Source organism: Aspergillus undulatus (genome assembly GCF_047715775.1).
Source record: "Aspergillus undulatus strain CBS 261.88 unplaced genomic scaffold BDV17scaffold_12, whole genome shotgun sequence".
Classification (NCBI taxonomy): Eukaryota; Fungi; Ascomycota; class Eurotiomycetes; order Eurotiales; family Aspergillaceae; genus Aspergillus; species Aspergillus undulatus.
This window is the reverse complement of record NW_027396616.1, coordinates 373,157-384,341: the sequence shown is the minus strand read 5'-3', so window position 1 is coordinate 384,341 and position 11,185 is coordinate 373,157. Positions and strand designations below refer to the sequence as shown.

General features: G+C 52.0%; 5 protein-coding genes across 5 annotated transcripts; 3 read left to right on the top strand and 2 right to left on the bottom strand.

Annotated features, from left to right (window-relative positions):
• The first annotated feature begins 140 nt into the window (after positions 1-140).
• BDV17DRAFT_257819 (exosome non-catalytic core subunit CSL4) lies at positions 141-1,613 on the top strand. Its single transcript, XM_073757244.1, has one exon. It carries the CDS (start codon positions 190-192, stop codon positions 925-927), a length of 738 nt encoding a protein of 245 aa, XP_073617784.1. The 5' UTR covers positions 141-189; the 3' UTR covers positions 928-1,613.
• Positions 1,614-3,466: 1,853 nt separating this feature from the next.
• Positions 3,467-7,357, bottom strand: BDV17DRAFT_28868 (GTPase RIA1). Its single transcript, XM_073761458.1, has 6 exons — positions 7,097-7,357; positions 7,006-7,026; positions 6,012-6,937; positions 4,445-5,959; positions 4,068-4,390; positions 3,467-4,011 (listed from the first exon to the last, which is right to left on the bottom strand). The coding sequence occupies exons 1-6, from the start codon at positions 7,157-7,159 to the stop codon at positions 3,632-3,634; spliced, it is 3,228 nt and encodes a 1,075-aa protein (XP_073617783.1). The 5' UTR covers positions 7,160-7,357; the 3' UTR covers positions 3,467-3,631.
• BDV17DRAFT_28875 (DUF4604 domain-containing protein) lies at positions 7,221-8,205 on the bottom strand. Its single transcript, XM_073761485.1, has 2 exons — positions 8,080-8,205; positions 7,221-8,011 (listed from the first exon to the last, which is right to left on the bottom strand). Exons 1-2 carry the CDS (start codon positions 8,108-8,110, stop codon positions 7,557-7,559), a joined length of 486 nt encoding a protein of 161 aa, XP_073617782.1. The 5' UTR covers positions 8,111-8,205; the 3' UTR covers positions 7,221-7,556.
• A 327-nt stretch (positions 8,206-8,532) lies between these two features.
• BDV17DRAFT_257813 (pre-mRNA-processing factor 19 family protein) lies at positions 8,533-10,348 on the top strand. The gene is made up of 5 exons (XM_073757243.1): positions 8,533-8,553; positions 8,611-8,655; positions 8,709-9,147; positions 9,212-9,675; positions 9,733-10,348. The coding sequence occupies exons 1-5, from the start codon at positions 8,541-8,543 to the stop codon at positions 10,194-10,196; spliced, it is 1,425 nt and encodes a 474-aa protein (XP_073617781.1). The 5' UTR covers positions 8,533-8,540; the 3' UTR covers positions 10,197-10,348.
• On the top strand, positions 10,349-11,174 carry BDV17DRAFT_257811 (uncharacterized protein; the record flags this gene model as incomplete). Its single annotated transcript, XM_073757242.1, has 1 exon — positions 10,349-11,174. A coding segment is annotated over exon 1 (248 nt), but the record flags the coding sequence as incomplete, so codon positions are not given.
• Positions 11,175-11,185: the final 11 nt, after the last annotated feature.

Here is an 11,185-nt window from a genome sequence, read left to right as displayed (position 1 = left end):
CTATCTTGGTGCGATAGCCGTACTCTGTTTCTCTGAGAGCCGCTGCTACTTAATGGTTGTTGCGGCTCGGGTAAACTCTGGTTCCGTGATGGCCCACTTGGGAAAAGAACTTGGAAGCTTCACATCACTCATTTCTCTTTCTCCTTTCCAGGTTTCGTTTGTTTCGCACCGAGCCGAGTGTGGTCTGGGATGGCAAGCTCTCTTCCGTCTCTGGCCATTCCTGGTCAGCGTCTAGGACCTGCCTCCACTTTTTCAGCCGGCCCAGGAACACATGTCCATCATTCCGACATTTATGCATCAATCGCGGGACCGGTTTTTGTTGACCCGGCTCAACCAAAGTCCCAGGCAAAATCTGTAGTCAGCGTCTCAAGGACGATCAGAAGGGCACCGTCATCCGAAAACTCGGCCGCGCGGTCAACTGCATCCTCGAAACCCAAGTACAACACACTCCCCGCAGTCGACTCCGTCGTACTGGCCCGCGTGACCCGCGTCCAGAAACGACAAGCAACAGTCTCAATCCTTGTTGTTCTGGACGAATCCGCAACGTCCAAACCCTCAAACCCCACACAATCAACCTCCGACAACGATAACATCGAATCCATCCTCTCATCCGCCGCGAACCCCGAAAACCACAGCAGCACAGACGAGCTCCGCTTCCAAGCACTCATTCGAAAAGAAGACGTGCGCGCCGTGGAAAAGGACAGGGTCGTGCTAGATGAGATGTTCAGGGTTGGAGATATTGTTCGTGGGACTGTGATTTCGCTCGGTGATCAGAGCTTTTATTATATCACGACTGCGCGAAATGATCTCGGTGTTGTGATGGCCCGCTCTGAGCAGGGCAATATGATGTTTCCCGTTAGTTGGAAAGAGATGCGCGATCCTGTTACGGGAGCGGCGGAGTTGAGGAAGGTTGCACGGCCTTTTTGATCAGCTCGCTTGGTTGATGCACAATTGCTGTTCAAACTTTCCGCTCAGAACTTGCGGCCGCCCGGCTCGTCTGATCTTGTTGACAATCGCGGACTTTGACTCATCATTGCCATTGGGCTATTGAATGCCATGCCCGATGACCAACAACTCTGGCATTATCTTCGAAGCCAGGCTTCACTACATATCTGAGATTGAAACTCAGAACCAACCATCACGGAGTTGGCCGCCCCAAGACCGATGCACATCAGCAGAATATTGGTTTATGATCACCAATCTGGTCACAACTACCTGCCTGGCCTTATTATGAAACTGATTAGCCAGAATCTTGAGATACCCAATGAACATAGTTCACCATCCAAGGACGCTCATCGTTCTACCTTACCTAGTTTACGTCTTTGTCTTTGTCGTTCATGACAAATACGACACCCTCCTCAGTATCCATGGTCCTGGCTTTTCAATGCTGGTCTGTGGTTGTCATTGGAGGGAGAGAAACCGTTCGCTCTGCGTCTCGTGGGGACTTCGTCTTCACGACCCTGTTTTAGGATTTCTTTGACTTTGCTTGTGGTTTGAGAAATTTGTTTAACTAGGGTACATATCTAATGACGTATCTTGTTCGTATCTTGATACATATCAAATCATAGATATAGATATCAAATCTAACCTTGAAACAAGCCTCTAAAAAAACACCATCAGGACCAAACCCTACTAACAACCCGCAATCTCGCCTTCAGTTCAGGCCTGTAGAAGCCAAGGGTCCCTGGGGCTCAACCGCATAACCCATACCCCCTAAGAGCGCCGCCGTACCACGCCGCCTAGCCTCAACCTCTATATCCTCTAGTATATTTCTCAAAACCCGCAGTAGCCGGTCATCATCGCGCCTATTCGTCCAGTGCGCAAGCAAGCTAATTGAAACGAGAGGTCCAGTCGACGAGTCCAAGTTCAAGCCAAGCGAGGTCTCGATCCTACCCCGGGCTAGCTCTGCGGACTTTCGTAACAGTGAAACGGGGTAGAGCTGGAAGATTAGTCTGTCAATGAGGCCCTCTACACTGTAGAGATGTTGAAGGGCTGGGGTAGATCTCTGCTGCGGCCTTGAGGGTTGCGGCGTGGGGTTTTATGACTGTGTCTCTGGTTTTTCCCAGAGGTCACAGTGTAAACCCTCTCAAGTGTGAGGGCCAGTATAATGAACCCGATTCACACACACCCCTCTCCCCCTAAACCGCGCTACATCGCCGAGACTGATCGTGATATGAGTGTCGTCCTCCTCATTCTCATCCTCAGCTGCCCTTACCAAATTCTCGATCTGCGACGCTAATGAGAAGGGGAAGTATTATGTTACGGCTGTCCAGGGGGTTCCCTGCGGGTTGAAGGTACGTGTGTCGAGGTCGAAGCGCGTCACGACACCGATACCGAAGTTGTTCACGCCCATGCCGATGCGGAGGGCAATCCAGAGCTGCGGGCTTTCGAGGGCGTTGGCGTTGACGATTTCTACTGAGAGGAGCACGATCTCGTAGTTTAGGATGTTGTTATGGGTGGGATGAGGCTTTGCTCTGTGAGGAAGGGGAAGTTGGTTTGGGATGGACCTGGTCTTAGCTGTTAGTTGTGCTTTATTCCTGGTTTTACGATGTATCATGGCGATGGATATATGGTAAAATTGAAGATGATGAAACTACACATAGATGGATAGATAGGTAGATAGGTAGATAACATACCACTCGACGCAAACCCCCCAACCCCATCCGTCACCGCACAAGACCCCGGAAAGCCCAGACCTGGTGCCTTTCTATCCAGCTTCTCAAAGACAGCCTCCCCTCCACCGTTCCCCAGCATCAATGGAGAGGCTACTCCCGTCGTCCATCACAGACACTCCCGTAAGGAGCCCTAGATCAAGCGTGATGCCGCCCTCGATATCCGCGCACCCAGGAAGTAGTTGAGAGCCTGAACCAGCACTCTTGATTGCGAAGGATATCTCTAGAGGGGCGATGGTTATTAAAAACAGCGAGACATCTTCTGTGTTTCGGGGACGATGCAGGCGTCTTGGTCTGAGAGGTAGGAGTCGTTAGGGCTGAGGGTGCTGACTTGGACTTGCGATGGAAAGATCTCTTGAAGAAGTGCAATCGGTTTATCTTTAGCTATGTCCGTCATAGCCATAGCTATCATATCATTTGGAAATCTGCTTATACTATCGGTGTTGGGGTGGGCTATCACCTGGAGATATATACTCCATAGATTCAACCAGCCAAGATAATCCACCGTGCAGGTCTGATCCAGTAGTATTGTGCGGCAGCTGCATATGTCTAAGAACCGTAGATCTACGGGCTGGGTCGTATGAGCTTGAGCTCGTGGCTTACATATAGAAGTGTAGGGCTGCCCGATGATGCAGATTGGGAGACTGACGGGGTGATGCCCTAATGGTTTGACAGGTCTCATTGCTTCTTTCCGAGTCCTCTTGTATCGTTTCTACTGTCCTGATGTCTATAATGAGTCCATCACGACCGAATAGTCTTCTTAATTGTCGTCCGAGACCTCCTTTGACTAATGACTTTTCTTCTAGCATGAAGGTTGAGGTCTTTTGGGTACAATGACAAGTACATATATATATCAAACAATGCGCAGCTGAGTATGGCACACTACCGTCTCCCAGCCTCCAAAAAACGGCAAAGATCTTTTCAAAGTCCTATGTACCTTTCATCTAGTCTCTACAACTCTACTTCTTCAACGTCTTCTGCTTTTCCGCATCAATCAACTTCTTCCCCTGTACAAACAACCCCTTCCGCGCCCTAACAGCATCAACATAAACCTTGGCCACATTCTCACGATCCGCAAGCTCGCCCAAATCCTCCAACTCCTCCTCCGTAGCCGGAACCCAAAACGGGTCTTGGTCAAGCGCTTCAAAGCCCGCGAAGATAAGCTGCGGCTGCGCGGCGCCAGATGTCCGTTTGCGGATTTCTTCGGCGAACCCGAAGGATTCGGCGACGGGGAGGAGAGACAGGATTGTGAAGAAGGGCGTGCCTTCTTTCATTGCCTCGGAGAGGATGCGGCCGCGGCGGCGGGTGATGACGCCGTAGACGCGGCCGAGGACTTCGGCTGGTGGTTGTTAGTACACTACACCCTGAATGACTATGAAATGGGGCTGGACTTACTAGAGGCTTGAATCTCGCAACTGTACATGGCAAGCATGATTCGGGGGCTCCAGTCTAAGAATCCCTGGGAGATACTTTCTCGGACGAGCCTGATCGTCTCACCGGTTAGACGGCCGAGGTCAATGTTGTCCTCTGCAGCATTGATTTGAATCTCCTCGAGGAAGACGGCTGTTCCTTGGATGGGCTCTTGACAAAGCGGACCTTGAGCCATGGCTATCTGAAAGGCGTAGGTGATTTTGTCGCTGGAGTCGCGGACGATGAGGGCGTCACGGCTGGCGTCTGCGCCGAGGACGCTGGGTTGTTGTTTAGGGTCGTCGAGGAGGCTATCCTTTTGTTAGTGCTTGTATTCGGAAAGGTGGGATGGGAAAAGCGTATACAATTTCTCGCAAGTGTTGACTGCCGTTGCGTCGACGAGGATGTTAGGGCCTATCCGCCGAGGACCGAAGGCGACAATTTTGTCGACGAGGCCCTTCCACAGCTCTTTGTCTTCCTTGATATCCTCAAAGATCTTATTGAGCTCGGACTTGAACTCGTCCAGCGAGAGCAGGGTGACTTCTCTCGCCTCACCTGCAGCATCGGTAGCTTCGTCCTGTTGCGTGCTATCAGAAAGCAGCTCGCCCTCAGCCCTTGCGGTCCGCTTCTCAGACTGCAGGCGCTTGAGTGTCCCAACATGCTTTGTGAAGAACTCAGTAACGACCTCCGGCAAAGGAACGACCCGTAACCGAATCGTGAGCTGCTTCGAGGGAGAAACTGTGAGGATTCCTCCTCTAAACAGTTCCGGGTTCTTCGGAGGCGCCATTTCGGCTGCATCGACGATGGTCTCCCGGTATGGCACGATGGTCTGGCCGGTTTGAATCTCACATTTGGCGAAACGTTCTCGGAGATCCTTTAGACAGCGCTCGAGGTGCAGTTCTCCCGCCGTCAGGATCACATGCTCACCATTTGGAAGAACTTCGTATAGTGCACATGGATCACTCTGCTCAAGTAGACGCAGGCCGGTGACCATTTTGCTCAGATCCGACGGGTTGACGGGCTCGAGAGCCACGCGGACGATTGGCGGCGTGTCCAGAGAGACACCTGCTAAGTTTATACTTCCTTCAAGCTGAGAACACAGAGTACCTGTCTTCAGGATGTGGCCAGCAAGACCGCCAATGCCGAAGACGACACCCGCAGGCACAGACTCGAGAGGCTCGAGACTCCTTCCCATCAGCAGGTAGAGGTCTGTCACAATGACTTTCTTGGGCCCTGGACTTGTGTGGGCGTTTTCGGGCGAGAACTTGGGTGGTAGGACGTAGACAGAATCTCCGACTGAGAGGGTTCCAGAGTAGAGGCGTGCAAAACCGATCAAGTGCTCGGGGTCTTCCTTTTGCTCCGACTCGTCCTGTTTCTCGGTGTCGTCTACTGTAAAGTGCTCAAATGCAGACGTTACTCGCGAAAAGTCGTCTTCTTGGTTGTTGCTGGCTTCTGCTTGCATCTTGGCAATCTCTTCTCGCTTTCTTCGAGCAATCTCTCTAGCTTCATCCGCGGACATGGATGCTCCGGACTTCTTGTTGCTTGAGGAGAGCTCACTTTCTGGAATGGCTGTCATCTTGCTGACGTATGCCACAACGGGCTCCTCGGATCCTGTCTTGAACTGAACCATTGCGTCTTTCACCTTGGTGTCCACGAATTTCGATCCGGGCGACTCTTCAATCATTGGCGGTAATCGAGAGGCTTGAGCTGCCCTTGGACTAGGAAGGTACTCAATAACTGAGACTAAAAGAGCCGTGGAAAGCGGTAGCCATTGTGAGAACAATGTGGTCATGATGTTCCTAGGGTCGCGAGACCGTAAGACGTATGGTGGGATGTTGATACCCAGTGACTTCGTGATCTTCTCCAGCAGTGCAGAGTCACTTTAAGCAGGTCAGTACATTGCAATAATCAATGAGCGTTTCTTGATCATACCCTTTTCCTTTTCCGCCACCAGTGGTGGCCTCGTACGCGGCCCAGACACTATCCAACACTAGCTGTACAAACATTGGCTTCAGGGCTCGCCCTTTGAGATGCTTCTGACCTAGCACTCTCTTTGTCTTGGGATCGAGATAATAGTCTCCCCAGAGCACCTTCTCAAGGATAGACCTCTTGATTCCCAGCTTCTTCTCATAAATGGCAGCAAATTGTCGAACAGTGAAAGCCCAGCCATCAACAGCACTGCAGAAGATGACGTTGTTCTTCTCAGGTGCGAAATAAAGGTCTTCGTCGTCACGTTCCTCATATTGTGCCCCGTCGACACTTCCCTCAACGGATTCGTCATCTTGCGCCTGCTTCTGCTGAGCTGCGGCATTGACACGCTCTTCCATACGTTCTCGCCACTGGAGGTCTTCCTCCATCCGCTCTCCTTGGTAGAAGCTGCCAATTACCGCATTAACCTGCTCCAAGAGTCTGCTCAAATGTGAATAAGCCTCCGCGGACGTCATCTGAAGTTCCGTAACCAGCCTGTCCATTTTGTTGACGACGAGGATTGGCTTCAACTGCTCAACCCATGTTTGACGCAGCACAGTCACCGTCTGACTGCAAACACCCTCTACAGCATCAACAAGAACCACTGCCCCGTCGCAAAGGCGCGAAGCTGTGGATACCTCGCTGCTGAAGTCGATATGCCCGGGGGAATCGATCAAGTTGATGAGGTACTCCTTGGCCTCTGGCTGGGCGTCCGGAGCAGAGCGGCGCATCATGGAGAAAAAGAGCGAGATTGCAGATGATTCCATAGTAATTCCTCGCAGCTGCTCATCCGGACGTGAGTCCAGATAGCGGATCTTGCCCGCCAGCTTGGGCGAGATGATGCCATTTGTGGCGATAAGGCTGTCTGTCAATGAGGTTTTTCCATGATCCTGAATTTATGAACATCAGATATCTTCATGAGATATTTAGGGATGTGATTTGACTGGATTCCACGTACAACGTGTGCAAGAATACAGATCTAAAGCATGGTTAGCCTGGCAAGAACGTCACCGGCTGTGGAATCAAAGTGGGATGGAGGGGCAACGAACATTTCGAATGTCGTCGGGCTTCCGTTGCAGCCGGACGAGATCTTCGACGCTGACAACGGGCATTTTGGAGAAGAGGGCGCTGCGATCCAGCGACTAGGATCCGGTGAGTTCCAAGTCAGGAACGCTTGTCGCGTGAGAATTCAATGTTCTTGACGTTCCAGACTGCGGACCTGCGTGGGAAAAATATTTCACCTCATCAACGCGCCCTCCGTCCGGTTATCACAGATGACTTCACCCATTCCGCAGCTACATTTGGTGAGTAACAGAATAACTTGAAAAGGCTTACAATGAGTCATCTATTATACAGCTTACTCATCGCTGTGGCCAGTTGGGTTCTCTACATGGTCTTGCGACACACTCCGCAGGTCGAAACACTACTCGCACTCGACGAAGAAGTTGAAGGACTTTTCGAGGAGACAGAAACCCAATCTACGATAGACATATGGTGGCGGGTCTCTATTTACTCCTCAAAGGAGAGCTTGATTTTCTTCTTCTGTTTTGGTTTCCGAGGTCCCGTCTCTTTCGGCCGCACATCCTCATTCTCAGCTTCCTGAACTTCGTCGCCAACAACTTTGGCCTGTTTTCGCTTTCGAGAACCTCCGATCTCAGCTAGGTTCTGTTTAGATGTTGCTCCATTCGTCTTCTTGGAGCCTCCGCCATCCTCCGCGCCGGTTTCTTTGTCCTTCACACCATTGTCAGGTTGTTCAGATTGTTCGTCGTCGTCGCCTTTTACCATGGCCTCGTAGGTCTCTTTAGATATCACCTCATTGCTCTCCGCATCGACATACGTAGGTCCGTCGTCGTCGTCATTGTCTCTTACGCGGCGGGGCCGTTGCGAAATCGGGCGCTCTAAGCCTCCGGAGGTATTCCCGTATTGTCCTCGTAGCCGCTGCAGAAAGGCAGGCTCTTTCGCATCTAGAAGTGATATCAGAATAGCTAGTCAGAGAGTGCGCTCTGCGCTCCCAGGACGGGATGGGACGTACCGTAGGCGAGGTTCTTCGCATTGTACGACATGGCTGGATCGAATGAGCCGAATCAACGACACCTAGCAGGCGTAGATAACTGCCAGGCCAGACTGAGAAAACAATGCAAAAGATTGAGGTTGTTGCTCATGCTCTTGCTGTGGTTCGGCGAGAAGTCGTGCCTGATAATGCCCTCCCCCCCAGAGACTAGGATGTACACATCAGTCAGAACACTGGATTGCGATGAGTGCCGCCAGACATCAGCGCGCTAGGCCATCAATACTTAGATCAGCTGTTGGCCAGAAAGAACTGGGAATGTCATGGGGGGCGTGTTGGCAGAATGCCTCGAGCCAAGCAATCAGTGATCGGCCACAGCTATAGCGGTCGCACTAGTCCAAATCCAGCGACAGCGGAAAAGTCCAAGGAGCCGCAGCTTCACCTTCGCCGACTGTCTTCTCCATCAATCAACCAGTCTACACATCATGCTGTGCGCAAGTAAGTCTACATCGATCTTATCACGGCTGTGACCACGCCCTAACTATATCGCAACAGTTTCCGGAGAAGCACCGCAAGAGCCTGTCGTCTCGCCCAAGAGCGGTAGGTTTTCAGACACCAAGAGACCAACAGCTTCGATTCCTAACTCTGATTAGGCAGCGTCTTTGAGAAACGTCTCATCGAGGCTTATATCGCCGAGAACGGGAAAGACCCGGTAACAGGGGAGGAGCTCTCTACAGACGACCTCATTGAGGTCAAGGCCCAGCGCGTCGTCCGACCTCGACCCCCCACGCTCACGTCGATTCCTTCGTTGCTCAGTGTTTTCCAGGAGGAATGGGATGCCCTCGCTTTGGAAACATACACATTACGCCAGACTTTAGCTCAAACGCGACAAGAGCTCAGCGCGGCACTATATCAGCACGATGCCGCCGTGCGCGTGATCGCGCGGTTGACGAAGGAGAGAGATGAGGCTCGCGACGCGCTATCAAAGGTTACTGTTGGCGCGAGATCTTCCGGAGCAGGCGATGCCATGCAAGTCGATTCTACCGGTCTGCCTGATGAGGTTTTGGCGAGAGTAGAGAGCACACAGGCATCGTACGTCTATCGAGATCGCTATTCGCGACGCTGTTTCCTGAACATATTTACTAACTTCGGACAGCCTCTCAAAGACCCGTCGCAAACGTCCTGTTCCCGAAGGCTGGGCGACAGGCGAAGCTATCTCCGCGTACAAGCCCACTGAGAGCACTGACCCTCTCTACCCCGGCGGCAAAGCGTTATCTGTCAGCTCGTCGGGCGATTCAGCACTTGTTGAGACTGCCGAGGGCGTTGTTGGCGTCTACTCTTTATCCCAGAAGCAGGTTCTTCATACTCTCCAGACAAACGGTCCGGTTACCGATGCTATTTGGGCGGGCGAGAAGGCAGTCATCGCTTCTTTCACTGGCTCCGTGAAGGTCTTCGAGAGCGGAAAGGAAGTTGCGAGCTTCAACTCCCATGCCGGCGCAGCTACCAGCCTCGCGTTGCATGCTACCGGCGATATTGTCGCCTCCGTTGGAGCGGATAAGAGCTACGTGCTGTATGATCTCACAACAAATGCGGTTCTCATGCAGAATTTCAGTGACGCATGTAAGTGTCTCCTCCAGCCTTGGAGATTTCTGAACCCTCGCTAATCGCTTCTGTTAGCCCTCGTCTCTGTCCAGTTCCACCCTGACGGTCACCTCCTTGCTGCTGGTGGCGCGGACGGTCAGATCAAGATCTTTGACATCAAGACGGGTACTGCGGCCGCAAACTACGATCTTTCCGGCCCGGTTAAGCGTGTCTTCTTCTCAGAAAATGGTACCTTCTTAGCGGCGGTGACGGAGAACTCGACCATGGTCTCAATCTGGGATCTACGCAGTTCGAAGGAAGTCAAGGTTCTTGAGACGGGCAGCCAGGTCGAATCAATCAGCTGGGACTACACAGGACAGTTCTTGCTTGCCGGTGGACCCAGCGGGCTCACAGTCCAGCAGTACATCAAGGCCTCCAAGTCTTGGTCAGAGACTCTACGGAGTGCTGTTCCTGCGGTTGCTGTTGCCTGGGGCTCTGCTGCTCAAAGCATCGTGGCGCTCAATACAGATGGCCGAATTACTGTGTTGACGGCACAGTAATGATGAATGATACTCTGAAAATAGGGAAGACTGTCATCAATCTACTTCTTTATGATTTATTCTGTACTATTAGGTGTTTCGCAAGGGAAATAGCAAGGAGAATGACAAAGGATTGTGCATAGATCTGTTTATTCCAGTGAATGTGATAGGCAGGATACTCTCACCCCGCCTAGAACTAATTGGTGTTACTATTCGCAACGTCAGAGCACAATAACCAGAATGGGAGAAGGCGAATCCAGTGAAGTCACGTTGAGCGTCCAAGCGCAGAAGGCGCCATGTTGGACTCGGACCGGGGATCCAGACTGCCAGCGGTTCTTCATCACTAAGCAATCGATATGACCTCCACCACGCCGCCTTTGAGGCCCTCACTGAACTATTACAACTCTGTAGACCCCCGAGATCTCTCTCTATCCCTTCCACCCTTTGTCTCGCCTCGCATTTACCGCTCACCCCTTCCCTTTTTGTCCAGCTATCCTTCAGAACCATCTCCACACAATATGAGCAGCGACTCCGGTGTTCAGTTTATAGCTCGGCGAAGAAAGGTCAGTATTGCCTCGTTCCCCTCTCAATTGCGGGGTCTTGATTGATTTCCCAAACTCTCTTTCCTACCCGCAACTTTACTGACACTTTCTTTGTGTTGCAGCGGCCTCGGCATGATTCCGTAACAACACCAAGTGCTCAATCCTCGAACTCCGTACCTACTTCAAGAATCCCCCCGAGCGAGATGCCGCCAGCACGCAGGTACCCTGGAGACGGATTCGACTTTCGTCGCCCAGTGGCTTCATCTGCGCCACTCGAAGAGGATTCGGAGGTAATCGACCTTACAAACGAACCAGATTCGCCAGAATTTCCTAGACGACAGGTCCCCGAAGGCAGCTCACGGCGGGCGGCCCGGCCGCCTCGGTTCGGTCGAGACATTATGGATAATGTTGTTGATTTGGCTGGTGGTGATGATGATGATGGTGATGATGATGATGATGATGATGATG

What these genes read in the sequence shown, in the direction of transcription:
- BDV17DRAFT_257813 (XM_073757243.1), top strand. An exon ending in TGTCGTCTCGCCCAAGAGCG is followed by an intron (nt 8,656 to 8,708) that starts GTAGGTTTTCAG and finishes AACTCTGATTAG; the next exon opens with GCAGCGTCTTTGAGAAACGT. An exon ending in GCAGAATTTCAGTGACGCAT is followed by an intron (nt 9,676 to 9,732) that starts GTAAGTGTCTCC and finishes CGCTTCTGTTAG; the next exon opens with CCCTCGTCTCTGTCCAGTTC.
- BDV17DRAFT_28868 (XM_073761458.1), bottom strand. Translation starts at nt 7,159, where the DNA reads ATGCCCGTTGTCAGCGTCGAAGATCTCGTCCGGCTGCAACGGAAGCCC. An exon ending in GGTGGCGGAAAAGGAAAAGG is followed by an intron (nt 5,960 to 6,011) that starts GTATGATCAAGA and finishes ACCTGCTTAAAG; the next exon opens with TGACTCTGCACTGCTGGAGA. An exon ending in GTCAACACTTGCGAGAAATT is followed by an intron (nt 4,391 to 4,444) that starts GTATACGCTTTT and finishes ACAAAAGGATAG; the next exon opens with CCTCCTCGACGACCCTAAAC.
- BDV17DRAFT_257819 (XM_073757244.1), top strand. Translation starts at nt 190, where the DNA reads ATGGCAAGCTCTCTTCCGTCTCTGGCCATTCCTGGTCAGCGTCTAGGA.
- BDV17DRAFT_28875 (XM_073761485.1), bottom strand. Translation starts at nt 8,110, where the DNA reads ATGTCGTACAATGCGAAGAACCTCGCCTACG. An exon ending in TGCGAAGAACCTCGCCTACG is followed by an intron (nt 8,012 to 8,079) that starts GTACGTCCCATC and finishes TATCACTTCTAG; the next exon opens with ATGCGAAAGAGCCTGCCTTT.